Source organism: Lipophrys pholis (genome assembly GCF_963383615.2).
Source record: "Lipophrys pholis genome assembly, chromosome: 17".
Taxonomy (NCBI): Eukaryota; Metazoa; Chordata; class Actinopteri; order Blenniiformes; family Blenniidae; genus Lipophrys; species Lipophrys pholis.
This window is the reverse complement of record NC_137643.1, coordinates 3,220,663-3,248,645: the sequence shown is the minus strand read 5'-3', so window position 1 is coordinate 3,248,645 and position 27,983 is coordinate 3,220,663. Positions and strand designations below refer to the sequence as shown.

Sequence of the window (27,983 nt, the reverse complement as noted above, 5' to 3'; positions counted from 1 at the left end):
GAAGCAAGAGTGGAAACTTTTCACGTGTTTTATTCACACCCAAACCAGTTGTCAACGGCGGTCAGCCTCTGCAAAGAACACATTCGATTATGCCAATTTAAAATTACAAATGTTATTTTAACATGTTAAGAAAACCAACATTTGATTCAGTAGGACAGCTACAAAAACGAAGAAACAGAAGGAGTGGATGGCTGTGTTTATCTGCTTTGGTTTCAGAGTCCTCACGTTGCTGCTTCTCAGCCTGAAGTCGTCTCTCCACTTTCAGCAGCTGAAATATGAAATCCTCAGGGTTGTTTTTTCCCCCCCCGTGGCAGTCGGAAGCTGCGTCTGCGTCTCTGAGGGTGATCTCACAACTGTCAGGTCACCACTGGAGGTGCTTCAACCCCGGACGGCCCATGGCTCCTCCAGGATGGTTCAAACACAATCTTTCTCCTTCTCATCTTCATTGCAAACGGAGCACCGGTCGTCTTATCAGCTGCAATACGCGGGAATTCAAACTGAGCCGGAGGCAACTGTGGTGCTTCTCTTTTTGGTGAAACTTTTGCTGGAGGAGTTCACGATGCGGTTCGTTTGTAATTTAGCTGAACTGAAAGCCTAAACCTACACATAAAAAGGGTTCTCCACATTTCTTCCCGTGTTAATAATCAAATCGTGGGTGGTTCTCAGGATATACACCAGCCAGGAATTTTACATAATCATGTTAAATTAAAGGTCCCAATTCAGAGAATTTCCTTTCACAACGTCATGCGAGGAAATAACCCCTCCCTCTGGTAGTGGACACTCACTTTGGCCCTCCCACAGGTAGATGAGCTCTGCCCTCTAAGATTACGAGCGAGCGCCATTTTTCCTTCATCAGACGTCGTCTGAAAACAGACAGAGCTCATTATCATTTAAAGGCAGAGACAGCCTGTTCTCAGCAGAGCTCATTAGAGGGACTTTTACACTGGCTGGGCCTCTGAGCCCTTCGTGAAATGATTAGAAAGCTGTATAATATGGGACCTTTACATTTTGTGAGGATGTGAAGGACACAGCTGGTCATTATTAAGTCTCAGACGAGTCGCATGTGTGACTGTATTAAACCATCATTTACCCAATTTCAAACCTTTTTTTTTTTTTAACCCCTTTAACAAAGAAAACATTGTGAACTTTCAAACTAATCACACTGTATTAATCCCCTGGGGGAAATTCCTCTTTCTGCATTTGAATCACAGAACAATGAGGTTCCAACACAATCCAGCCGCTATTGAAGTTGCTGTAGTAACAGAAGTTGAGATTGTTTGTTTTATCCGAGTCTGTGGGCTTATGATATAAAAGCACTAAGATTTCAGCGGATATGAAAGCGAACACAGAACTCGAGAGTCTCCCTTATCCGAGTCCTTAAAAACAAAAAAACAAAAACTCAGTGTTTTCACTCAGCCTGCTTGTTAAACAGGCTCCAGATGTCGCAGCTACAAACCGGACAGGTTTCAGCTGTCGAGACTTTTGTTTACATGTGAGGAATTCTTTGGCCTACGACACTTGTTCAGTAACCACACATTCTGGCTCTTCCTCTTGTATTTGCACGGCCACTCCCGCTCCCGCTCGCTCCCTCTCCTCCTGCTCGTGGAGGGAGTTCTGCCCCGTGGTTTTGCCGTGCTGCTCCTTGAGGTGGCGCCGCAGCGCGGGCTTGTGGGCGAAGCGGGCGTGGCAGTACGCGCAGCGGTGCGGCCGCTCGCCGCTGTGGAGGTTCATGTGGTCTATCAGTGTGGATTTCTGCGTGAAGGTCTTGTAGCAGAGGGGGCACTGGTGCGTCTTGCCGGCGCCCCTGTGCACCGCCATGTGTCTGGTGAGGTTGCTGGAGTGGTGGAAGTGTTTCCCGCAGCAGGGGCAGGAGTACAGCAGGTGAGTGGAGCGGGAGTGGACGGCCAGCGAGTGGGCCGAGGGGAAGGTCACGCCGCAGTGCTCGCAGATTACCGGGCCGACAACGCTGGAGGTGGAGCCCACCACCGCCACAGACTCATCCCCTCCTTCGTTTGTCCCGACGCCGGCGAGCCCCGAGCCGCCCTCGCCGCAGCTCGACTCCTCCAGAGAAAACTGGTTCAAGCTGTTGGTCGCCACTTTCTCTCCCTGAGCGTCGGCCATGCTGTAGTCCAGCTGTGGGAGTTCAACGGAGACGTAACTGCCCGCTGCCTTGAGCCCATCTTGGCTGTAGTCGAGCCCGAAACCTCCCCCCAACTGAGGATTTGAGAAGTACCACAAATCCTGGTGATCCGCGCCAGAGGATCGTTTCTCCTGGGACGAGGCAAACTTCTTTCGCTTGAAACCCCTTCCTCTGGTTCTTCCCCTGCCCCGGGCATTTTTATGCTCACTCAGTCTGCACCTGAAGGCACGAAGAGCCTCTGCTGAGAGCAGGTCGGAGCTGAGCTCCTCCTCCGCTGGATTTAGGTCATATTCACCGGCTTCTCCTGCGATCACGACTCCTTCGGCCTCCGGGAAGCCGGCGTCCAGACGTCTCTCGGAGGGAGCTCCTCTCTCCTCCGCATCTCTGTTATTCTGCTCCTCTTCTGAGATATACACCCTAAACATGTTGTACCCCTCCTGTCTCGACTCGTCCTCCTCGTCTGAGGCGTTAACCTGTAAAAGAGTTGAAGAGAGGGTCTAATGACTACCTGAAAACATCCATCAGAGGAGTCAGGTCGACTTTCTTCAAACTCAGAATTTGGCATCTTTACGTCTCGTCACCATAAAGGACTGTCGAATGTTGAGAACAACGAAAAAACTACAATGAAGCAGAGGAACTGAGAATTGGATCTGATATTAGTCACCCTTCTGCAGGACTGTCCAATCAAAGAAAAGATTACCCAGCGTATTATATATATCTGTAACAGTAACCTCTCAGTACTGCCAGAAAAATGCAGCAGCATTCGAGAACTGCCAGATTTTTAATTGAAGTTAATTCTACAGCCATAAAATGATAAAAAAGGTTGTACCTCAACTCGGATCAGTTCTGGTAGCAAAGCTTAGTACAGAGACATAAATGAGAAGCAAACAGAACAAAGTTTTTTGGGGGGAGAAAATCCCCCCCCGAGGATTACTCCATCAACGATCAATGTTGAATCCATTACAAGAATCAAGTAGAAGAAGAGCGCATACTTCTGCCGGGCGAGAATAAGATCCTGATCATTTTCATCAAAATCAACCCAAAAGTGTTTGAGTTATCCTGTTAACCAACCGCATTGAAAACAAGCCTATAATACCTTAATGCACGGCTCATCCAGAACAGGATTCTCATCTTGGTGCTGAGAGCTGCCCTGTGCAGATGCATCACCGCTGTTCTCTTCCCCCGAGCGCAGCGCCGGGCTGTGCTGGCTCGCCGGGGACGACTGGCTGGCGAGAGTCGAGGCGACTGTGCGAACGCTGCCGCTGACTATCACAGGTCTGCCCTGGCTTTCTTCCACTGTCATCTTCAGGAAGTTTGAAAACAATCGAAAACTGCATCAGTGGAAGTACTGAATTGGTCCAAATATTTTAGTAACAGGTGAGAATAGTGGGGGCAACCTTGTGTCTGGAACCCAGCAAGGCAGATCTGTGTGAGGACACTCCAGATTGTAGACTGTACATTAAAACTATACCAGGGACCAGCGTGTCCGTGTGCACCCGTGTCTCTCAATTAAAAACTGAACTGTGCATCCATCCCGGGGCTTATCAAAGACAGAGATGGGTCAGCATACAGAGAACCGATCCACAGGATCACTGGGCCAAAACCAAAGTAAAAACTGTAGAAAAAGCAGACTGACGTCAGCCCCCTGCGTACTGAGGAATCACTTCAACTGGTAATCCAAACTGCTCAGAGGGTCACAAGCCGTGACTCCATTGATACTATTTACACACTGCAGAGCAAGACGGAAGCACGAAGCGCCCTCAGGGACAAACACCTTCCAGCCTGTGGACTGTTCACTCAGTGAGACACTGGACACGACTGAACACACCTCAGGCCAAAGAACACTCACACTCACAGGGCCACAACAGATGTTAGAGTTTATATTCTCCAGTGAACATTCGAGTGCTTTCTTTTCACTCTTTCTGTATATCTGAAAGGGGGTGTACTTCTTTCAACAGGACATTCTTATATTTGGATCAATATGGTAAATAAATAGAATCAAAATGTTTGAAAAACTGTAAAAATATCGTTCAAAAAGCACATTTAAATTTGAATGTTTATACACCAAAACGTTGAGCACAAATAGTAAATGGCAAACAAGACTACACAACATGGTGAACTGCAGAGAGAGAAGCAGGAGCGACGGCTTCTTGTGTCTGCCAGAAAGACCACATGCTTTTTAAAAGGACTCATTCCGAGGACTGACCTTGGGGGCAGAAGGATTCTTCAACTGCACATACTTCTCCAGCGCTCCTCTGCAGCGCTCCACAATGTGCTCCATCTGCAGGTAGCTGGCTGCAGTCAGATAGTTGACGATCTCCTCCAGCTTGAACTGCAGGATTCCAGTGTAGCAGGACTGCAAAAGGTCACACACCACAGTGGAGCTGTACAGCATCGACACCTGGATCACAAGGAGGAAAAGACACGCAGAGTTGCTGTTGTTGCAGGAGCTTTAAAGACAGCAGCCGCAGTGGGAGCCTGTGCAGGGTTGCTGTCCGCCTACCTGAAGCTTTGCCGAGGGGTTGAGGAGGAACTGGTCTCTGAGGAAGGGCGAGCAGGCGGCCAGCACCACCTTGTGCCCCCTGAACGTCTGGTAGTTGCTGGCCACAATCGTGATGTCGCAGAAATGTTGACGGGACCTCAGAGAATTCATGTTTTTCAGGGTCTTGTCGCCGTGGCCCGGTAGCCGGAAAAACACCATCTCCATGTTGCCTGCGCAGGAACACAATGGATTAAACATTGGAAAAGGTGGTGAAGTGGTTAGTACACATGGATGCACCCAATTAGATGATAAAGTCAGACACAAAATGCAAGGAGACACATGAAAACTACACTGAATACCTCAAATAATAGGTCGCAGCTGCCTGACTTGACGTGCAGCCACCTGGGATCAAAGATAGTATAAGCTCCTTTCTGAAGCTTCATGAACTCAACATCGAACGGGGCTCACAGCACAGAGAGGCAGAGTCTATTTTTGGACACTCAAAGTCTAATATAAAGCTCAGAGCTTTTCCTCAGACACAAGTTAAATCCTATGGTACAAAACTGAGGCTGGGAAGACAAATTGTACAGAAGTTTATAGAACAACTATGTTACACTCGTGTGTGCATGGGTTTACTTCAAGCATTCTGGGTTTACTTCAAGCATTCTGGGTTTACTTCGGGTATTCTGGGTTTGGGTTTAATTTAGGACTGATTTAGGTGTGGATGCCAGTGTGTGAGGTTTGATGTCTCCTTTTGCTCTGTGATAGACTGTGATATCTGGTAACTGGCCCAGGACGTCACCAGTCTTCACCTATAGTCAACTGAGAGCACATCCAGCACCTTGAATTGGAAAAAGCAGTATATAAGATGGAAGGACAGATCAATACAGGAGCAAGAAGGAACCTCAAAATGCCTGGATGGATTAAGAAACACAACAACCTCAAGTAATGCTGACAGACTTTCTGATCAATTTGACCTCAATTGTGTTTTATGGTGTAACTTTGCTTGTTTCGTCTAGTCTTTGTCTGGAATAGGTCCTGCATGTGTGATGACTCCAGAGTTGTGCCCGGTTTGCACCTTTCATGATCCATATTTAAAACTTTTTGTCTATTTATTTGTCCTAAAATTCCATTTTGGTCATTTGCTTTGATATTTGATTATACTTTGCTGGACGACTCTTTTGCAATGGTTTTGTATCTCTCCTCTTTGCCTTTAGCAATACTAAAGTCACGTTCTGCAGTCCTTTGTGTCACCGGCATTTCTCTTTTCCAAGAATGTGTCTTGTGAAGCAGGACTGTTTTCTTTCACTGGTTTAATACTAGTGAAATCAGGAACACCCCATCCCACAGTGAAGCTAAAAATACTCTATTAACTTGTTATTTCCAAAACTGGATTATTGAAATTCCTTGTTATGAGGTCGTTTCAAATAACTTTCCGAAAAGCTTTTAGCAGATCCAATATGCTGAAGCAAAGACGCGGGCAGGCACTTGCAAGAGACCATATTACATTTCGCTATGACTCCCTGTGAAGTCGAGAGTAGAATTTATCATCAGTCTAAGTGAGAAAGCTCTTAAGCCCTGTGATATCTTAAAGGTCTGATTGTACCACATTATCTCGGGAGAACACTTGGTTCTGGAAGGCCTTCAACTATCCAAAAGTAGTAATGGAGGCAGACCGTTCAGCTTTCATGCTTCTCTGCTGTGATAAAGGCTCCGTGTCAGTTTAGCAGGGTAAGCCTCTTGCTACTCCCAAAATGATGATGATGATGATGATGATGATGATGACGATGGTCTGCTCTCATCAGATCGCGATCTATGTGTTTGAATTAGCAAAAGTCTCACGTCGGATGCCTCTCTTTCTTTCCGTATGGGGGTTGATGTCTCCGAGATCTGAATCTCGACCTTCCAGTCACAAGCCCACGACTGTTTGATTATCTCATGTGGCGTCTTCTCTCTGTACCTTCCTCTCACCTCTTTTGCTTTTCATTTTGGTTATTTTCCATCTTACTTTGTGATGTTTCAGTGTCATTTATGTCTCATATAGTTTATTTCCCATAATATTATATTCCTGTATATTGCCTCGTTTCTATCTGCAGCTATGTTATATTTCATTAAGCTCAGTTTGTGTTACAAGTCAGTAGTTTAGTGTTATTTTGGCTGCTTTTGCTTTTCTTAATCCATTTCAATCTCATACTTTACATTTATTTGTAGCTATTCTGTTAGAGCTTGATTTTTTTGTATCACATGTTCACTGCATTAATGCAAGATTGTGTTAGATTTGCGATAAGCATTTCCTCTTTTTTTTATTAATAATTTGACTTCCAGACCCACTGTGAGGAACCTGGCAGTTATTTTGACCATGACTTATATTTCAACTCCCACATTAAACAAATCTGCAGGACTGGACTGCCGTTTTTCACCTGCGTGATGTCGCTTCGATCAGGTACATGTTGACTCAGAATGACGAGAAGTTAGTTCATGCATTTGTGACTTCCAGAGTCTGAAGAAATCTTCAACTGATTGAAAATGCTGCAGCGAGAGTACTGACATACATGAACCAGCAGGACAGATCGCATCACTCCTGTTAAGTCTAGAATAGAATTTATAATCCTTATTTTAACCTATAAAGGCTCTAAACCTCCAGGCGCCATCATATCTTACAGAGCTGTTAGTCCCATATCACCCCAACAGAACGCTTGGTTCTCAGAGTGCTGCTCTGGAGGTTCCTAGGTTTTCTAAAATTAGAATTGGAGGCAGAGCTTTCAGCTATCAGGCTCCTCTCATGTGGAACCGGCTCCCAGTTGTAGTTAGGGAGGCTGACACAGTCTGTACTTTTAAGGTTAGACATAACTTAATGACACTTGTGTTAGGACTGGTTCAGGACACCCTGGACCGTTTCCTAGTTAAGCTGCTGCAGGTTAAGACCGCTGGAGGAACTAGACCGAGCATCTTCCCCTTTTCACTAACCATATGTCACTATTACTATTATTACATGTCATAAACATGTGTGTCTCCCCTGCAGTCTGCGTTCGCTCTCTCTCCTCCAGTGAGTTGATCTTTGTCTGCCGTATTGAGTGGAGAATCCCTACCCCCTACCCGAAACCAGGGTTAGAATTCCTCCCCACAATGTGTCTCTCCTGTCTTTTTCTCTCCTTCTCTCCCCTCACCCCAACCCGAACAGCACAAATCAAAATGAACTAAACTATTTCCACGTCATAAGTCAGTGAGGTGATTTTGGTTACAAGCGTATCTTCCCCCGATTGTGTTTGATAATCATATCTATTCTGAGTCCCTTTAAGATCACTTTGTCCTGTTAGACTCGTTTTCTGCCTGTCTTTCACGTGTTTAACCTCTTTTCGGACTCATCTGTGCAGGACTTGGGTGGTTTTTGAATATCTGCTTTTTATTCTGTCTCCATTTAAGGCCACTTTGGAGGCAAGTTTATGCTTCTTTTTCACCTCGCATGTACTTTGGGGACTTTCAAAGCGCCATTGTTTGCAAGTGTGCACGAAAATAAATAGTTTAAGTAGCGGAACACATCGATGGTCCGTCCATAGGAGGCTGACGTGAAGGACGGAGGATTGCTAGGTTATACTAGGCTAGCATATTTTCTTGAGAGAAGCGCCACGCTGGGTCAAAGAAATGTCGGTAACGGAGATGTTTATTCGTTCTTCGACCACCATCGTTTCCTCGCTCCCTTCCTGTCCAGCTAGCTAACATGAGCGACCAACTCTCCGCCGGTTAGCTGAAGGGAAGAAGCGTAAACAGGCCAGCAACAGTTCTCTCTCTCTCTCTCTCTCTCTTTAAAAGAATCTCTCCCGGGTTGATTAAACTTTGGTCGTCCTTACCTTCACGTCTCCTCCGTCAATGCCGAGCCGTGCCACCGGAGAACAGATCCGGTGTGTTGTTGCGGCAGCCGCGGAGGGAGGTGACGCCACTTGACCCGCAGTCCGGGCTCATTCCTTCAGCCCGCGGCTGCACCGACACCCCGGCGTCTGTTTTTACTTCACGGCCTCCGTCGTCGTCTTCTTCTTCTTCTTCTCGGAGGAACCGCGTCTCGTAACGAGCAAAACAAACCGGAGCCAAACAGCCCACTGTCTGTCTTTCTCTCTCCACTCCCTCTCCCTCTCCGTCTCTCTCCGTTACTCGGGAAATCAGCGCTGATTTCTGGTCACTGATTTTTCAAATCAATGGACACGCGAGAGGAGAGAAAGGGGCGTGTCTACGCGACGTGACGCAAGCACGCCGACTTGCGTCGACGTTCACTGGGAAACATGTCGGCATCCGAGGCAACGACAAAGGTAGCACATCCACTGCAGAGCAAAACGGCACCGCAGTGGAATTTACGTCGGTTTATTCGCATGTAAACGCTTAACTATCCTTAGCAAAAGCACGGCGGTAAAGCCACGGTCTGCCACGTTACGAATGTTCTGTTTAAGAGGGTTGAACGAGTCTGTTTTGCAGGCTATGCTACAATGCTAACACCGTTAGCCTACATTAGTTTTATGTTAACTGGAGATTTGTTCCAACATTGTTGATGATATGTTCTGTTATAGGGACATTTCCATCACCCTTATAGCTATTGTCCTACATTTCAAAGGGTTTGTGTTTCGTATGGGTAATTTGGACTTCGTTTAAAGCAAATTTTGAGTCAAACTGTGACATTTCTTTTTGCCCGAAAAGCCGGGATTTAGGCTTTCATTTAATGAAATGTTGATTCAGCTCATCATGTTTTGTGGACTCCTGTCAGATGGGTGGTTTCCGTTCATTGCTGTGAAGGGGCTCATTGATTACTGGCGGCTCCTTAATAACAACAGAGAATAGCTGCCATTGGCTGAGCAACTTGTGTTTATTGTTTCAGGATCCCCATTAGTTACTACAGTCGTGACAACTATTCTACCCGCGGTCCAGAAAGTTATACATCCACTATATTGATTACAAAACTTTCCAAGAGATTTGTATTACAGGTTTAATTGTCTTGAGACATTCAGATTAACACTGATTCAACGTACCACCAATACAAGGTTTCTTCAGTTTGTGATTGAAAAATATTAAAGTTCTTATCGTCATGCTAAGTTCAACGGCCACACATATGACAGTGTGATTAATTTTTGAACTTTAAACGTCACTATTACACCTCATAATATTAGTTTTAAAAGCTAGTGCTCTTGTCAGTCTTATTTTACTGGGTATCCATGTTTTTTGTCTGATTAATTGGTGCGTGGCTGTTGTTTTTCTGCCAGGAGGACAAACAGAAAGGTGAATCAGACACACTGGCAGAATGCATCGCAGGACCAAGTCAGTTAAAAGAAGGTAGTTCTGCTGATTTCTGCAGGTGTTGCTGTATGATTCTTGGTTTTTATTCAGGAGTTTAAAAAATAATCATTCACAACTCTAAATGTTTGCCAGGTAATGCAGTCTCCACCACATCATCTGCTGTTGCCAGCAAAAGTGAGTCTATAGAAATTATGTCCTCAGCATTGTCATCCCGGCAATCCAGGAAGGATGAATCCAGAGTTGAAGACAGTGGACAGAAATGTACCTCTGTCTCCTCCTCACCGAACAAACCTGTTGCAGGTGAGAGGCGCTGACAATGTCTGCCGTGTCTGATTACTTTTTCCCCAGATGTTACAGCCAGAAGTTTGATATTTCATACAATAAATCATCACGTTAGAATGAAAAACCAATTAAGTTTCCAGGGCATTTTCAGAAAACTCCACTTGAAGTTAGCTGAAACAGACATGTTGTCTTTTATGAATATAAATGTGGTGTTTAAATACTTTTCATATCCTTCAGGACATGCAGCAAAGGCCCTTTCATCTACAACATCCTCCTTGTTGTCCGCCTCTCCTTCTACATCTTCAACCTTGTCTCCTGGCCGGGCAAAGATGAGCGTTTCTGGGCCGGGCAGTAGTAAATCCGTCCTGCCACCTACTCCTTCATCCTCAACATCCTCATCTGCCACTACTTCCCCTTCTCCATCTGTGTCCCCTGCTCCACCCAAGATCCACCGGGCCCGCAAGACCATGAACAGGCCTCCAATAGGCCAGGTAACAAAGGAGTTACTGGTGATTATGATAATAATGAGAAGAAGAAACTGAATAATAACAATACATTTTATTTGTATAGAACTTCACATTTACTTTCTATTTACATAGTCTTTATATACACTGCTACTCTTTCATGTTGTGTTTACTGTGTTTTTCTATCTTAGTTGTTATCATCTGAAAGCTCTCCATGCCAGATGAAAGTATGAAAGAGAAAGGTAGCACAAGAAAAGACATTAAACTGTCAAAAACAAATAAGGACTCATTTGATTTAGTCAGGCAAAATGGGGTTTTTTTTCCACGTGCTGTAAATGAAACTAAAGCTTTTTGAGGGGAAATAAAATTGATGACACTGTCCTGATTATTTCTGCTTTACAGATAAGTCACGTTGAAGCACCTGCTGGATCTGTGACTCCCTCAGGCTCCACGACCAGCCTGTTGTCTGACTCTGAATCAGGTTAGCAGTTCCATTAAACACACACTTTTTTTTTCTCTCTCTTCCGCCCTTGTCCTGTTCGGCAGCTTGGGCCAACAATATGATGTGATTGAGAGCCTTCGGAGTCAGAACAGTTTTTGGTCTTGCAACAGGGAGAGACCTGGAGTCTCCTCCTGTTGCCTTCTCCGTCAGAAGTTGGCATGGCTGCCGTACACGACCGGGGGGGAACGCTCAAAGAGAGAGAGAAGAGAAGAGAAGTTGAGGGGGAGGGGGAGGGGGGAAGGGGATAACATACAATATCCTTGTTGTGCTACATATATTATTTGCAGTTATCACACTGATCCAAATACTTTACAACTGTTATTGGATTAAACCAGCCTGAGCAGCTCTATCTAGACAGTAACGTGAAGCAGGAACATGAATTAACAAAGAGGCAACAACAAAAGAGGAACATGATTTTTAAAGTTTGAGCAAATGATGACAGAGAACAAGCAAATTCAGAAGCACCTTTCGTGTGTGTGTGGGTGTGTGGGTGGTTTGTCCACTGGGTGTGGCCGGAACTGTTGTGGCGGGGACCCGTAGTGACACCCCAAGGCACGCACACTTTTTTAAGTTGGCTCATAAAATGAATAATAAAAAATGAGCCAGACTGTCTTTTTTAAATTTTGTAACTAATGCGATTCTGTTTTGTGCTTCATTGTCATTTTTCCAATAGCTGCAAAAAGAAGGAAACTGGGTCATTTATTGAACAGTCCGCCAGAGAAAACTGAAGGCACTCCCGACAACGCACAAACTGTGGTAAGGGAATACTTTTACAAGTACCGGATATAATTTACACTCAAAGCTTCAATTTAATAGAAAACAAGGTCTTAATTGTCTTTTGATTTTAAAAGAGGTCAATCAAATGTTCATCCTGCAGCAGTTGTCTATAAACAGGTCAGTCTCTTAACTTTCAGGATGAAAAGATATTCCGTAGAAAGGCAGAGTCGCTCTCCGAGAGAACGACAGTGAAGGACAACAGCTGCGTGAAAAAGTCTGAGGGGGAGACGGGCGAGAAAATTCACACTTCAAAAAAGGTGCGACGCCTCGATTCACTTCATAGCTTTTCGGTGTGACCCCTCTGGGATGTCACAAGGCTGCAGTGTGTGCATGAGTTGTTAAACTTGTCTTTCTTTTGATTTGTAGTTGGAAAACGGTAGAGAAATGAGGCAGCAAGCAAAAGACATAGAGGGGTCAGTGAACATGTCGGACCATGTGAGTGAATCTATGGATCCTTTCAGCTTGATGTTTCTAAACCGGTAGCATTAATTTCATACTTTGTGTTGTGACATTTCACATCTTTTCTCTAAACAACTAACCTGTGAGCATGCCGATACTAGCCTTCAGATGTGGTCGCACCATAAATAATTGACAGTAATTTTCTCTTCTTTGACCTGATTATTAAGAAGTGTGCAACAAATATTGAGTTGTTTCTTTTCTTATTGTTTCCTGAAATTAATGTTCTCTATATCAACATTAAGCAACAATTTAAATTAAGCTAATTTCTTGAAGATATAATTTTAATGTAAAATATCTAGGGATCATTGTAGCTCATAACAGATTTAATGCATCATTAATGATTTGTAAGATAACTTCAACTATCAACGACTTGTAATAACAGTGAATAATGTGCTTACTCAATAAAGCTGATATGTCATCATCAGTCTATACAGACTAAAAACCACTTGTGCAGTATATATCAGAGATTAAATGTAATAAAAGATGAAGCGACATTGTGGAAAAAGAAAACATTTCTCAAAGAGCTGCACAAATAGTTCAAGGCTCACCGGTTGCAGCCTTGTAAACACGCTGCCTGTACTCATACAGTTGCAGTTTTCAAACTTGAACAGAATCAGCAGGTGTGAAGATGAACCAAAGTAACTACACTTTATCAAAGTTACTTTTTTGGTCTGCACTAACAGAAATGAAAACGCTCTAAAAATTCTCATCAGGGTCAAATGGATGAGCTCGGTGTCATAGCGCCCAAATGCAGAACCAAGGAGCTGGCCGATGCGTCGTAAAAATGATCAAATGTGCACAAAATCATTTCTCTAAAAACAATACGGAATGCTACGAACACATCAGTTCAACACCATGTCGTCTCTTCATGTGATGATAAAACAGGTCTTGACGGATCTTCAGAAAAATAAATGTAGTATTTTGTATTTCATTGCAGATTTTGGAGACTGAAACACAGAGAGCCGTCCAGAGGAGGAAGGAGAGCGACGAGTCGGATCCGGACAAAGACCGAAACACAGCTGGAGTGGTGGAGATGGTGGGAGGTCAGTCACATTATATCCTGCCACATCTGGAGTCCTAACACTCTAGTGCTGCGGTTCGAATACGTCTCAACAGTGAAAAATGCGAGTTGATTTTCCGTCAGCCTCAGCCTCACAGTACAAAGCAGCAGCATTATAACAGGCACTTATACTCATCTTAATAATCTGCAGCTCCTCTTCAGCGCTCATATACACAGCAATCCAGAACAGTGCCAAAAAAGACAGATGATACTAATTTTATTTTCAATAACACACAAAGAGGAACTTTCAAAAAAACAAAGCATTGAGTAATTTCCCAGCTCTGCTCTAAATCCTGATCAGGCTCTTCTAACATGTCAAATCTAATTTGAACATCGTCCATGCAGTCAGTGCACCTGATCTAAATCATCAATGAAAAGGTGTGAAGTCCTACATGTAGACTGTGCATTGAATAAGAAATAAAATCAAAGCAAAACTAAAACAAGACTTTTGAATATCTTAATACATTTCCTAACCGTCACTCGGTGTACCTGTTGAACCACAGAGGGCTCCGGTGGGACTTGGGGACAAAAAGCAGCGTCCACATACGGAGAGTTTGCCCAGAGACAGACTGGAGGCTGTAATTACTGCCACTGGTAGAAAGAAGATTATGTTATGTTGATCAGTGAGGAAAAACCCTAATTTTATAACTTTTAAGATTTTCCACACATGAAGGTGCATCAAGTCACTCAAATCTTCACTTCCTAACACACACATCCATCCATCCATCTGCTTCACTGCTTTACCTGTCCTTCAGGTAAGGACGATTACAGTTTGTTTTTCCTGGTTTGACCTCAGCAGGACGGACTGCAGACTATACCGAAGTTCCTCTGGGCGCTCTGGACATCGCTGCTGCCGACAGTCTGACACTTTCACCTCACGGTGGTAGGTTTCAGATGAATATGCCACTTTAATCTGTTTATTATATGACAAGGAGAAGTTTTTTTTTTTTTACTGTACAGAAAGCCAAATAACACGTCATGGAGGTGTGAGGCTGCTTTAAACGGTGTCATAAGAAAAGTTAATTTTTCAAAAATCAAACAGTGAAACCTTCAAATATTTAAAATCTATCAGTAATTTCTTTGGTTTATTTGTCATAATTTTAACATTTAAATAGTTTTTCCAGTTTTGTGTGGCACGCTCCATCATGATCACAACTTTGATTTTATATTGAGACTGTAGAAATAATTGAAATAACAATTACCTTGTTAATGCTGATTTTCTGAGGCGCACCTCTATAGTAGGATGAGCAGGAGTAAAGTTTCAGTACTACTGCTTTGATGGAGAATTACTTGAAGGATCAACTGAAAATACATTAAAGATTTCAAGAAGAAAAAAACAGAAGGTGTGACAAAATTAAGTATTTTTCACTTTAAAAGAAAAGTATTGGAATAAATATTTCACCATATAGCGTGGGATTTAAAAAACTATATATTTAAAAAAAAAAAAAAAAGGTCAATATATTTTTGAATAATCGTCAGAAGTTGCTCAGATTTAAAATGGAGACATTTCTTTAGTGGCTTTGTTCCCGGATGAAGGTGAGCCTCTAACGTCTCTTCTTCTTATGTTAAAATCCTCATCCTCTCTGCAGAGGGCAGCGACGCTGGAGACACGGAGCGGCTGGAGGAGCTCCCGCTGTGCAGCTGCAGGATGGAGGCTCCGCGAGTGGACGGCAGCGGCCACCGGGTCAGCCGACAGTGCATGGCCACGGAGAGCGTCAACGGAGAGGTTTGTCCTCCTACCTCTGTTTTACTATTGAGCGATGTTATTATGGTTTAATTAAACTGTGTTTGAATAGTGGGTAGTGAGGGGAATGATGTCCCTGTTGACCACGCACGGTGTGTCTCTCTGCTGTCTTTAAGCTGCGGGCCTGCACCAATCACACAGTGAAAGGAGAAACCATGCGGCCGTCCAGTCGAGTTGCCCTCATGGTGCTCTGTGAAGTCCACCGCTCACACATGGTCAAACACCACTGCTGCCCGGGCTGCGGATACTTCTGCCTCGCAGTAAGCGTTTAATCAATGTGCCTTAACAGGCCTCTGCTGGAAAAACGTATCGAACTGTGGAGCCTTTGTTTTTATTTGTTGTACAGTTTGTGTGTCATAAAGAGGCGGAAAAGTGTTGATCAAATGAAGCTACGGGGAGTTTTGTATTTCTATTAAATTAATGAATTTGAATCAAACTTAAACAGATTGATTCAGAAAGGATGAGGTACTAGTGAAACTTTATGAACTGGAATCATTTGCACAGACTCTTTCCTATATTATACCTATAATTGATCAGCAAGGAAAAAATTTTTTTCAAAGAAATGCGATTCATTTTAGTTATTAAAACATTGGCCTCAGTGATTCCATTTTCACTTTTTCACTATGTTTTTATTAATCTATATAAATTCTGTCTTTTCTTCCGTTTGTCCCTGTTAGACGTTTGTAATACCCAACCATGTATGAATAATTATAAATGCTGTAAACGCGTCTATACAAAGTTAAAAAGATCAAACCCGTCAAAGAAAATAGGAGGACAAACACTTTAAGAATGAAATGACACGGTGAACAAGTCGATCCTCTGTTTATCCTGAAAACCTCCACAGAACAGGGCTGATATCTGCAGGTAAAAGGTTTCATAAAACCTTAGCTCAAACTGATCTGCTGCTTCGTACCCGGAGAGTGTAAAGCCCGAGAAGACACATCAGGGTTTAAGAGATCAGGAGTAAAATGCTATTTGATATTCTGTAGGTGAGCAAAAGTGTTTCTGGGGTTTTGTCGTCAACATCCTTCTTTCTTCTTTACGTTCAGGGCACGTTTCTGGAGTGCTGCCCGGACCAGCGCATCGCTCACCGCTTCCATCGCGGCTGCGTGACGGTGCTGGGCGGCGGGCGCAGCAGAGCCAACGGCGGCGGCATGCTTTTCTGCCCCCACTGCGGCGAGGATGCCTCCGAGGCCCAGGAGGTCACCATCCCCTCCTTCAGCTCAGCCACGGCCTCCGCCACCACAGTCGTCACCATGTCCGCCTCCTCCACCACCACCCCGTCTCTGCCCCCGTCCGTCCCCACCGCGCCCTCACTCACAGCCTCCACGGGGGCAACTAAGGACGGGAAGATGCCCGAAAGGCCTGTCAGGTGAGATCCCAGGGATTTTATTCATTTAAAGTAGAAGAATGTAAGAAACGAATCTGAAGAAGTGTTACACAGACGCCTCACTGAGCTGTGGTCACACCCGGGGAGGAGAAACCAGCTCCAGATGCTGGATATTGTTCCTAAAAATGTTCAAAGTGTTTGTTGTAAAGTGCTGTCACACTATGGGAGGAGCGGGCGCAACCGGAGTGCGAGAGAAATATGATTCAAAATACTGTTATGATTGTGTTTGTCCCTCTATACCTTCCTATTTAATACAAGACTTTAAACTGCAGTGCAATTAATCATTTCTTTTTTCATATTGAACAATATTTATTTATTTTATAGTTTGATGTAATTAAATCTAAATGTAATTATTTAGATATCTGTTTTCATCTCATAACACTGCTAGAAGGTTTTGTGAGGTTTTTTTTAAACAAAATGTTATGAAAACGAGCTGCAGCAAAATGGGAAAGAGAGCAGGGTTGGAAAAATGTAATTATTAGGGATGCCTATGTGCAAATGTTGTATTTCTCTTTTTTCATTTTTTTTATTTCAGATTCTAAATACTGTGGATTACGATAAAACACACACATACGCACCTATTTCTAACGGCTGGGTAAAAAAAATAATAGAATCAGACCTTGATAAAAAGACTACGTCTACACAAGTTTCCTGACCAGCGCATAGAGGTTTAAAGTTTGGTCTATTTGGTCTGCAGCACCCTTTATATTACAAGTTGAATATGGTAAATGTGCTTCTATGTTGCTTTATTGGAGTTTTTCTCTGCTCTTTCAGTGCTCGGATGCGCAGTCAGGGTTTGGTGACTCTGGCGTTGGAGCAGCAGCAGCAGCCTCAGCAGCCGGTGGCCTCAGCAGCCACCGTGACCACCGTCCCCCCCACAGAGGAGGGGGTGGACAGCGTGGGCCCGTCTCTCTGCATGCCCAACGGGAAGCCAATCAGCCCCAGTGCACTCCCACCGGGGCCCAGCAGGGCGGCGCTGCAGAAAGCCATTCTCACACAGGACACTGAGAGGTGGGATACTCATTTTAACTTACTCACAACTTTTAACTTACAACAATTTGCACCTGGAAAAACATTCAGCAATCAGTTTCACAACATTTCAGACTTTTTTCGTGGCTTGACGACTTTTTCTTTGTTGAAGTGTGGCTTTTTTTTTCGTGATGAATCAGTCAAATATTGTTGATATTTTTGCTTTGAGCCGCCATCTTTGATATCCTAGAAACCCATGTGGCAGGTTTCTGAAGATGACATCAGTTAAAAGTATATTTTAAAGATTTTGTTTGTGGTAGAGTAACTTTTGAATGACTAAGAAGTAGATCTCTTAAAATACTTATAGTTTATTCATATAGCAGGTAGAGAAAGTTACAAAATGCTTAGATGACCAGAGTTGGAAAATCAAATCAAAACTTTTTAAACAGACGATATTAATGTCTCAAATGTGCATTATTTAATCCAGTCAGAAAATCTCCACCATCTTCAGGTTTGTACGGGAGATTCACAAAGTGAACAGTTAAATTACAGGTTGCCGTAAATGCAAAACAATTTCCATCTATCTTTCTTAAACGTTTCTGCAAGGAATTCCGTCCCCTTCCTATGGAAAACATGACCTGACTATTTCCAGCCGTAAGTGGTAATCGCTCGTTCCATTTCAGGAGGAAGAAGCTGAGGTTCCATCCTCGCCAGCTTTACCCGGCTGCAAAGCAAGGAGAGGTGCAGCGAGTTCTGCTCATGCTGAGTGAGTGCCAACAGACTCTTTGAAACGCACTGATGCACGTTTTAACGAGGAGTCTTTACTACAGTGGACCACATTTTCTTCTCATGGCTTAAAATCTGAGAATCCATGTAAATAGAGTCTGTGTGTGTGTCACAGTGGAGGGCATCGACCCCACGTACCAGCCTGACTCTCAGAACAGGCGCTCGGCTCTTCACGCTGCAGCTCAGAGAGGTCTGCTGGAAGTCTGCTACATGCTGGTGCAGGTGAGACTTCCACGGCACGTAACATGATCTGTGACGTCCAGTTCCTCAGGCCGCATTTACACGACAACATTTCCAGTGAAAATTCCTGCTGAAAGTGTAGTTTTCATGTGAGGCCACTAGAGGGTGCTGCTTGTTTGTTGCCCAGAGAACAACAAGCTGCAAATATTAACAATGGCAGTGCACGCCTAAATTGGATTGTTATTACGGTGACTGTCAAGTATAAAACGACCAGGTCCCAGGAGAATATGGACTGGGAGCAAATTTACTACCTGTGTGTTAATCTTTTATTCACACGAGATGGAGTAACCCTTACAGCTTTATGTTTTTATATTAACATCCTCCGCCCTGGTTCATTATCAGGATAATTCTCACAGCTTTGATTCCTCTCTGGCAGGCCGGTGCTCAGGTAGACGCACAGGACAAGGACATGAGGACTCCTCTGCTGGAAGCCATTATCAATAATCACATCGAGGTGGCTCGCTACCTGATCCAGAATGGAGCCTGTGTCTATCATACTGTAAGTGTCTTTCAGCTCCAGATCTTAAACCTTTTAGGAGCCTGAAGTGGATTAATCTGTGTTTATGCTGCTGTTGTTGGTCAGGAGGAGGATGGATACACCGGCCTCCACCACGCAGCCAAACTCGGGAACCTGGAAACCGTCAACATGCTCCTGGAGACGGGTCAGGTTGATGTCAACGCGCAGGTAAAGGAAGAGGTGAAATTTCTCTTTTTGGGCTGTCAGATGACTGCTTTCTGGAGATTTTGTCAGTCTCTTCCTGTTGTGTCGATTAACAGTTCAGCCATCCATCTACACACTTCTGGTCACAGGGAGATAAAGGAGAAAAAAATGAATGAAAACATCAACATCAGCTGGTTTAAAGTTCATCATATCTGTCTGTCGGAGGATGTTGTTGTTCTCGAACGTCAGTTTGAAGTCTTTCTTTCGCCGCGTTACAGGACAGCGGCGGCTGGACGCCGATCATCTGGGCCGCGGAGCACAAACATGTGGACGTGATCAAATCGCTGCTGAACCGCGGCGCCGACGTCACCATCAACGATAAGGTCAGTGAAGAGACACGGGATGAAACCAGTTTTCATAATTTAACCCAGACATCAATGTCCAGATACATTTGCTTTGATTTCATAAAGTAAACGCTTATGTGAGTAGAAATAACTATCAAAACAATGAACTTTTTCAACAATAATCCTGAGTGAGATGAACATGTACAGTATTTGAGTTCTTCACCTGAGTCAAAGTTCAACCACCAGAGAAGAGGCAAGTTGTTTCTCTACTTGTGGTGTTCATTACCTAGGAACTGAAACATCTGAACAGTGTGCAAAACAAAACATTAAATACAATTACAAGAAACAACTTACTAATGCTAGAGGAAGTGAATCAAGAGAACAAACCGAAATATGGTATTTCTAAAGGATTTGAGGAAGTTGCACCACTCAGCCGAATTAAAGAAGAATTAAAGTAAAGAGGCCAGGTGTGGAATGGCAACTAAAGAAGGAAAAGAGAACAGAAATAGTTTTAACCTTAATGGGAGAGAAAGCACTGATGACAAAATTAAATGAGAAAAATCACTTTGGATTAAATATTCAGACACATAATTCAAAATCATAATAGAATAAAGAGATTTTCAAATCCGCATTTTAAATCAATTTAAGTTTCTAACTTTAATTTATCCATCATAACTCAACAGTTCGTATAGTTTGTTCACAGTTAATTGTATTCTATCAGCTATTTTCAGTGTCACAACTGACGTTAACTTAATTTGTTTGTAGAATTTATTGTTCGTACGTGATCGTTGATGCAAAGCAACAAAACGCTCACAGGTTTTTGAACATCATTTCTTTCTCCTCCTCAGGAGCTGAATGTGTGTCTCCACTGGGCGGCGTACGCCGGTAACGTGGATATCGCCGAGCTGGTGCTGAACGCCGGCTGCTCCCTCGCCTCAGTGAACGTACACGGAGACACGCCGCTGCACATCGCCGCCAGAGAGGGCTACCTGGAGTGCGTCACGTAAGTCGATATCACAAACAACAGCCACGTTGAAGTCGTGTAAAGAAAAGTTAGAAGCAGCATCTCAAATAAAAATAGTCAAAAACATCAACCAAGGATACTGAATCAGTGATGGAGGAGGGCATCTGCCCTTAACCTGCCCAACCCCCCCCCCCCCCCCCCCCCCCCCCCCCACACACACACACACACACACACACACAAACTAAAGTAAAGACAAGGAGCTGATCTACCAGCCATCTGAATAAACACAAAACACTTAAATATACATGGAGGGAAAAGCCTGGAAAAAAGTTTTTATCACTTCTGTGTACATGAAGTGTTCTTACTGTGCCTCAGCTGGTACTTCCTGTGTCACAGGTTGCCTTTCAATCACAATAGTTCTTGCCCCCCCCCCCCCCCCCCCCCCCCGCCCTTCCCGAAACTACATGGGTAACAGTTCACTTCAACAATGACGGATCCGATTAGTTTCAACATGTGTTTTGCCTCCCTGTCTCCTGTCTGCAGGTTGTTTTTGTCCAGAGGGGCAGATATAGACGTCATGAACAGGGAGGGAGACACACCGCTCTCCCTGGCCCGGGCCGACACTCCAGTGTGGGTGTCACTTCAGATCAACAGGAAGCTGCGCCGGGGAATAACCAATCGCATGCTCCGGACAGAGAGAATCATCTGCAGGTGGGTTTAGTATCTTAGGACGTTATAAATATTAGATAAAACTTGTCTAAGTACCATCGTGATCAGATGAAGGTGAATAAAATTGCTCTGATGGTCTGAAAACTAAACAGCTGTTTTCCATATCAGGCACAAGCGAGTTGTCCAGCACGATATGCTGAAATACAATTAAACTAATTAATCATGTATGAACACGTTTACTTCACTTTTTACATTTCTGTTGTTTGATCTTCTCCCTGATGAAACTCTGTTGTTCTTAGTGACATCGCTCAGGGTTACGAGAACGTGCCAATTCCCTGTGTGAACGCCGTGGACGACGAGGGCTGTCCTTCAGACTACAAATACGTTTCAGAGAACTGTGAAACTTCAGCGATGAACATAGATCGAAATATCACACACTTACAGGTAATGTCATTGTGGCTTCACTTTTCATGCAAAGAAAAGATTTTTTTGAGGAAATAAAGAGCAGCTGGAGCTTTTTCTTCTCTTCTTCTTGTCTTCAGCACTGCAGCTGCACGGACGACTGTTCATCCAGTAACTGTCTGTGTGGACAGCTCAGCATCCGCTGCTGGTATGACAAGGTAACGAGCTTCTCAAAAGCCACGCCATCAATGTTACTCAGATAAACCTGCTGGGGGAAAAAGACAGATACAGATCATTTGCTGGTTAGAGTCATTACTTTATTCATTGTCATTACTAGACTTGAAAGTATTAACGTTTCAAGTCTAGGGATTTTCTAAAGGGGTCCATTTTCACCACAGAAGATTTAATGTCACAAAATTTAAAAGATATTCCCATTAAGTTTTATTTTTGAATCATAAAATCTGTAGGAGACATTAAAAACGGACCGAAATCCTATTTATTTTATGATTCATAATTCACATAAATGGGTTATATTCCTCACAGGATTTCCTGCAAGTGGTCAAATATGTTGTTGAGACATCCGAGATTCTATTCATCTCTCATGGTCGAGTATACAGCATTTTGCACATTGAAGAAAGAAAAAAAAAAATGCTAAAGGTACCCCAGCCTTATATGTCCGTTGTCATTTTTTTTATGGGTCGTATTTTATTAGATTACAAATTTAAAACATGCATCAGGTGATATTCGCAGTAACCTTCAGTAAGAGGTGCTTTTCTAAAGGCGAAAGGAGCAGAACGCATCCGTTCATGTCAATTTATGCAACATTTAAAGCAGAAGTGTTTTGTTATTTACACAAATGTCCTGCCTTTCTCTGCCTGTAAAGGGTGGTCAGACACTTATAGCAATAATATGTCTCCTGTACAACCAGCCATATCAAACTAATTGAAAACAGGTTCTCTCTTTTCCACTGTTCCTTTTAAGGGAACAGTGGAGCCAAAGACCAGAATTAAATGTTCACCAAAGAGATGATGTTATTCTCATATTGGTTTTTTTTGTTGTCAGGATCAGCGGCTGCTTCAAGAATTCAACAAAATTGAGCCTCCACTAATATTTGAGTGCAACATGGCGTGTTCTTGTTATCGATCGTGCAAGAACCGGGTCGTCCAGGCAGGCATCAAGTACGTGTGTCACATGACGTGTGGTTTTCTACCAACAGCAGCTGCATGAGCCCAATGGGATCAAATAGCAATACAAATAGTACAAGCACTACGATTCTAACATCATTGTACTCATCACATAATCGCTTTCCCTCGTCTCAAGTGAAATCTGTTATTATAGTTTTTTTCTTGCTGCAATCAAACATTTTAACTTGTAATTTATTACTTTTATTATTCTACGTTTCTCCGTTTTTGTTCTGTCATACTAAGTTCTATTAATTCTACCTCCCTGCATCGTCTTTAATTGTTCATTGATTTTTTGCTCTGTGGTGTGTCTTAATTGTGCAGCTAAACATTCTGAGTGGCAGAGAAGAGGCTAGAGAGAGAAAAGAAAAGAGAACGCGAGAGGGAGACGGTGAAATGTTTTTGACTTGTCATGATTTCCCCTCACTCCCCGGCAGAGTTCGTCTGCAGCTCTACAGGACAGAGAAGATGGGCTGGGGAGTCCGAGCTCTGCAGGACATCCCTCAGGGAAGCTTCATCTGCGAGTAAGAAAAAAAACAACAACCCAAAAAACCTGTCCAGTATTAAGCTGCGCTCATGTGAACGGTTTGACGTCTTCCTTTCCTCCTTTACACAGATATGTTGGCGAGCTGATCTCTGATGCAGAGGCAGACGTCAGAGAAGACGACTCCTACCTGTTTGACTTGGACAACAAGGTGAAATAGATGTGATGATAAAACAGACACACTCGCCCTGGCGCCAGAACGGCTGGGCTGGTGAAGAGTTTGATCATGAACCGAAGCAGTGGTTTTCAGCTGTCGCCTCTCTCTGCTGTGCCCAGTTCATCTGAATCCGTCTCTTTCACTTCCTGTGTAGGACGGAGAGGTGTACTGCATCGACGCCCGTTACTATGGCAACATCAGCCGCTTCATCAACCACCTGTGTGACCCGAACCTCATCCCAGTACGCGTGTTCATGCTGCATCAGGACCTCCGATTCCCCCGCATCGCTTTCTTCAGCTCCAGAGACATCCTCAGTGGGCAGGAGCTGGGGTGAGACCATCACAGGCTTTAAACCTTTAGTCTTCAAAACGTTCCCACTGAATTACCACGGTTACATTCCTTTTATTAGAACATTTAATAAAAAAACTGAAACAAAAAGCATTAAACAGCTCAAAAAGACACACAATCACAATTTCCAGCATTAAGATTTCTTGGCGAATGGTAATTCTTAAATTGTTTTGTTTGAAAAGGGACACAAACTACTTAATTAAAAAAACAAAACATTAACTGAACGGACAGACTAGAGGGAAGTTGTTCTTCATCTGACACAGGGGCAGCACATTATGCTATCATGTTAAGTTTTCTCTCATAACGTATAAACTAAAAGATTAAAGTCTTTCTTACATTTTCTATTTGGTAATTATGGCCTCTGAATAAAAAATATATATATTTACAATGATTGATGAGATGAAGTCATGAAGGCCTGAGATGTCAATAATCTGAGATATATGGACAATTCACTGCTTGAATGAATTATTGTAGTTACTGAGATGCACTTTGTTTACAGGTGTGTTGTACTTTGTGTCTCATCTTCTGTCCGTCTTCAGGTTCGACTACGGAGACCGGTTTTGGGACATAAAGAGCAAGTATTTCACCTGTCAGTGTGGATCAGAGAAATGCAAGCATTCGGCGGAGGCCATCGCCTTGGAGCAGAGCAGGCTGGCTCGGCTGGAGGCCTGCCCCGACTCGGGAGCTGACTGTGGGATGGCCATGCTGGGAAACTCCTGAAAACCTCACCCATGGGACATTTGGGTCAGCCTCCTCAGTTTCACATGCACACGCAACAACAGGAAGTCAAGACGAGGAGAAGGGGATCTAGTTCACTTGCTCATCTAAGGTGCTGATTTTGTTTACTTGAGACGTCGTCTATATTCCCAACAACTGCCAACTGATAAGTTACTTTATCATTTCCACTCTGATAGAGGACATGAGCCTTAACCTAACAGTTTTCTCAGTGTAGGCTGGTCTTGTGATTGTCCTCATACAGTAATGTTACTGTATCCCACCATATTCTTATGCCTTTCCGCATAAACTCTGTGCATTAGGAGCGTGCCATCAAGTACCGGTCTTGCATATATCCATTTGACACATTCTCTGTTGTGCCAACAAACAGTCATGAGTCAGCGAGCGCAGGACTCTCCAAGGACTTGAAGGATAGTGTTGTTATTGGATGATGGTTTTAGCTTCATCTTCTTTATTTTTTTATACATATTTCTTTGTTTTCACATGTAGTGTAATAAAATAACTCGTGAGTTGATCTGTGGCTTCTGGTGTTCATTCAATTATGAGTTTTGATATCAGATCTAGTGCAGCTTTCCTGTCGTCAAATGCTTTTAAAAAGTTTATTCTTTGTGTGTCGTTTGTTTTCTCTGACAGATGTGGTGTTATATTGTAGCTGCTGTAGTTTGATCAACAGGGGGCATTCGAGGCGGGCAGTGAGGAGACCTCACTGATCAAACATGCCTCTCTCTGCCATAATTTCCATATATAAATTACGGGAAGGGCAATTTACAGATTACTGCAAACTGGTTAAACTGGTTACCTTGGTGGTATTGTGAATGTTGCAGTACCTGTTTTGTGACAGGCTATTGGCCTGTTTACATGATAAAAGGGTTTTTTGTTTTTGAGAGATGTGAATGCAATTGGAAAAACACGAGGGTTTAGTGTGTACTGACAGTGAGTACATAATATTTTAAAGCAGATGTTGAGTCAACTTGCGACTAAAAGACAGTGTTGGTGAGCTTTTCATCGTGACTTGAAGTAAGTGCCTCAAATTTGCATGTTTTGTGCTTATCTTTTTTTTTTTTTTTTTTTTTTTTTTGTGCCCTTGTCCTGTTCGGCAGCTTGGGCCAACAATATGATGTGATTGAGAGCCTTCGGAGTCAGAACAGTTTTTGGTCTTGCAACAGGGAGAGACCTGGAGTCTCCTCCTGTTGCCTTCTCCGTCAGAAGTTGGCATGGCTGCCGTACACGACCGGGGGGGAACGCACAAAGAGAGAGAGAAGAGAAAAGAGAGAAGAAAGTCGAGGGGGGAGGGGGGAGGGGGGAGGGGGGAAGGGGATAACATACAATGTCCTTGTTGTGCTACATATATTATTTGCAATAATCACACTCATCCAAATACTTTCCAACTGTTATTAGATTGAACCAGCCTGAGCAGCTCTATCTAGACAGTAAGATGATTTTCTAGATTTAACCAGCCTGAGCAGCTCTATCTAGACAGTAAGATGATTTCCTAGATTGAACCAGCCTGAGCAGCTCTATCTAGACAGTAAGATGATTTCCTAGATTTAACCAGCCTGAGCAGCTCTATCTAGACAGTAACGTGAAGCAGGAACATGAAATAACAAAGAGGCAACAACAAAAGAGGAACATGATTTTTAAAGTTTGAGCAAATGATGACAGACAACAAGCAACTTCAGAAGCACCTTTCGTGAGGAGTGAAAGTGTGTGTGTGCGTGTATGTGTGTGTGAGTGTGTGTGGCTTGTCCACTGGGTGTGGCCGGAACTGTTGTGGGGGGGACCCGTGGTGACACCCCGGGATCCGAGGCCACCGCGCCCGGACACCGCCACCCCGGCAGACAGAAGCCCCCCAGGCCCGGGGAGACCCCAGCGAACCACCCCAGAGAGCCCCGCCCCCGCCCAAAAAGCACCCGACGGGGAATGCAGAGAGGAATCCCCCCCAGGCAAGAGGGGCCCACAAGAGAAGGACAGAGGGCACAGGGCCCCAGGCCCCGACCCAAGCCGCCAAGCCGAGAAAAGGCCGGAGCAGGGCCCCCGGGCCGAGCGGGCCGAGAGCCCCCCCAACCCCGGCGGCGAGTCCCACCGCACCCCCGGGAACAGGCCCACCCACCGCCCCCCCACAACCCGGCAAGGCAGAGACGGCCCCAGCCGCCGCGCCCCGGACCAGCCCCGCCCCCAGACCCAGGAAAGCGAAGTCCGGCGCAGGCCCCGGTCGGAGAACAGTCAACTCTACACCCCCAGGAGCCTCATATTCCACCCGCCCCATAACCCCTCCCCCCGGGTCTTGATTGGGAAACCCAACCCATGACCCACCCCGCACACACACACACACACACACACACACACGGAACGGGGGGGGGAGTGATGACTCTCGCACCCTCAGGCCGCCGGCCGGGCCCCCTCCCGGCCACCGCGGTATCCCAACCTCCACCAATCCAACAGCAAGTGGAGAAGGAGCACCGCACCCCAGCCCCCCCACAAGCGCCACGCCCGAGGGAGCGCGCCCCCCGCACTCCAGCCGCACTCACCCCGGGCCGGGGCGGGACCCCAGCGGGAGGTGCTGGGGGGAGCCACGTCTCCCGCCCTTCCCCTGCCCTATATGTGTGTTGGATGTATGTAAGGGTGTGTTTTTGTGTTTTGAAAAGGTGGATGCGATGTGTGTGTCTATGGTGCGGTTTAAAATTGGGGGGTAGCGGGGCCCGGGCGTTCTACCGCTGACAAGCGGCAGAACCCCGAAAGCGGCTTACCCCCTCAAGACCCTGCATGACTAAGTGTTTTGTGCTTATCTTGATTTGTTATCGAGCCTGTTTAAGGGTGACACGTCAAAGTACAAATGTATTACTTTTTAAAAAGGCGGATCATTATAAATGCCAAAGACTTAAATACTATAGTTATGAAGCTCAATACATGCATCTGTTTTTATTCTTACATGGTTCAAAATCATAGCTATTATTCCCTCAAATTACGTCTGATTTCTGCCTAGAATTACACTCATGCGGGATAATTACCTTAACAGAAGAGGGGACAGGTCGCTGCTTTTTCAGAGCTATAAATTTACTATTTTGCAGCATAATTGGAAAAACGTCCTTTTGTTTTTGATGTAAGGACGTTTAAGTCTTTCCTCAAATGATAATATTTGAGCAGAAAAGTCTATTTTCTATCATGGATAGGAGAGTTGTAAAAGTTTGGGCTATATGTTCCCTGATATTGTAATAGACAAAACAATTTGCAGCATTTAGAATAGTATCAACTTAATGAAATATCTTAAGTTTGAGAACTACATTGAATGGGATAGTTTGCGAGGATGCTGTGTGTAACCTGAAGGATGGAAGAAATTCTCTAAAAGGGGATTAATAAAATTGTCATGAATGAATAAAGCATGTTTTTTAGTGTTTTGCAGAGGAAA

General features: G+C 44.2%; 2 protein-coding genes across 6 annotated transcripts; one reads left to right on the top strand and one right to left on the bottom strand.

Moving 5' to 3' along the window:
- Positions 1-14: 14 nt before the first annotated feature.
- On the bottom strand, positions 15-8,850 carry LOC308122709 (zinc finger and BTB domain-containing protein 12-like). Of its 2 annotated transcripts, XM_080484714.1 has the most exons (5): positions 8,471-8,845; positions 4,644-4,852; positions 4,347-4,541; positions 3,237-3,443; positions 15-2,613 (listed from the first exon to the last, which is right to left on the bottom strand). In XM_080484714.1, the coding sequence occupies exons 2-5, from the start codon at positions 4,845-4,847 to the stop codon at positions 1,510-1,512; spliced, it is 1,710 nt and encodes a 569-aa protein (XP_080340840.1). In that variant the 5' UTR covers positions 4,848-4,852; positions 8,471-8,845; the 3' UTR covers positions 15-1,509. The 2 variants fall into 2 exon arrangements, with proteins under 2 accessions (XP_080340840.1, XP_080340841.1); XM_080484715.1 differs by lacking the exon at positions 3,237-3,443 and having other exon boundaries at positions 8,471-8,850.
- On the top strand, positions 8,748-25,095 carry LOC308122708 (histone-lysine N-methyltransferase EHMT2-like). 4 transcript variants are annotated; one of them, XM_080484713.1, is made up of 28 exons: positions 8,748-8,923; positions 9,866-9,935; positions 10,032-10,199; positions 10,419-10,672; positions 11,048-11,126; positions 11,821-11,903; positions 12,062-12,181; positions 12,291-12,359; positions 13,321-13,426; positions 14,243-14,326; positions 15,033-15,169; positions 15,304-15,447; positions 16,237-16,559; positions 17,352-17,588; positions 18,230-18,312; positions 18,448-18,554; positions 18,949-19,071; positions 19,156-19,257; positions 19,512-19,616; positions 20,426-20,580; positions 21,085-21,252; positions 21,510-21,654; positions 21,753-21,830; positions 22,675-22,790; positions 23,231-23,317; positions 23,410-23,488; positions 23,649-23,824; positions 24,382-25,095. In XM_080484713.1, exons 1-28 carry the CDS (start codon positions 8,897-8,899, stop codon positions 24,560-24,562), a joined length of 3,606 nt encoding a protein of 1,201 aa, XP_080340839.1. In that variant the 5' UTR covers positions 8,748-8,896; the 3' UTR covers positions 24,563-25,095. The 4 variants fall into 4 exon arrangements, with proteins under 4 accessions (XP_080340839.1, XP_080340837.1, XP_080340838.1 ...); XM_080484711.1 differs by having other exon boundaries at positions 19,156-19,269; XM_080484712.1 differs by having other exon boundaries at positions 14,240-14,326.
- The last annotated feature ends 2,888 nt before the right edge of the window (positions 25,096-27,983 follow it).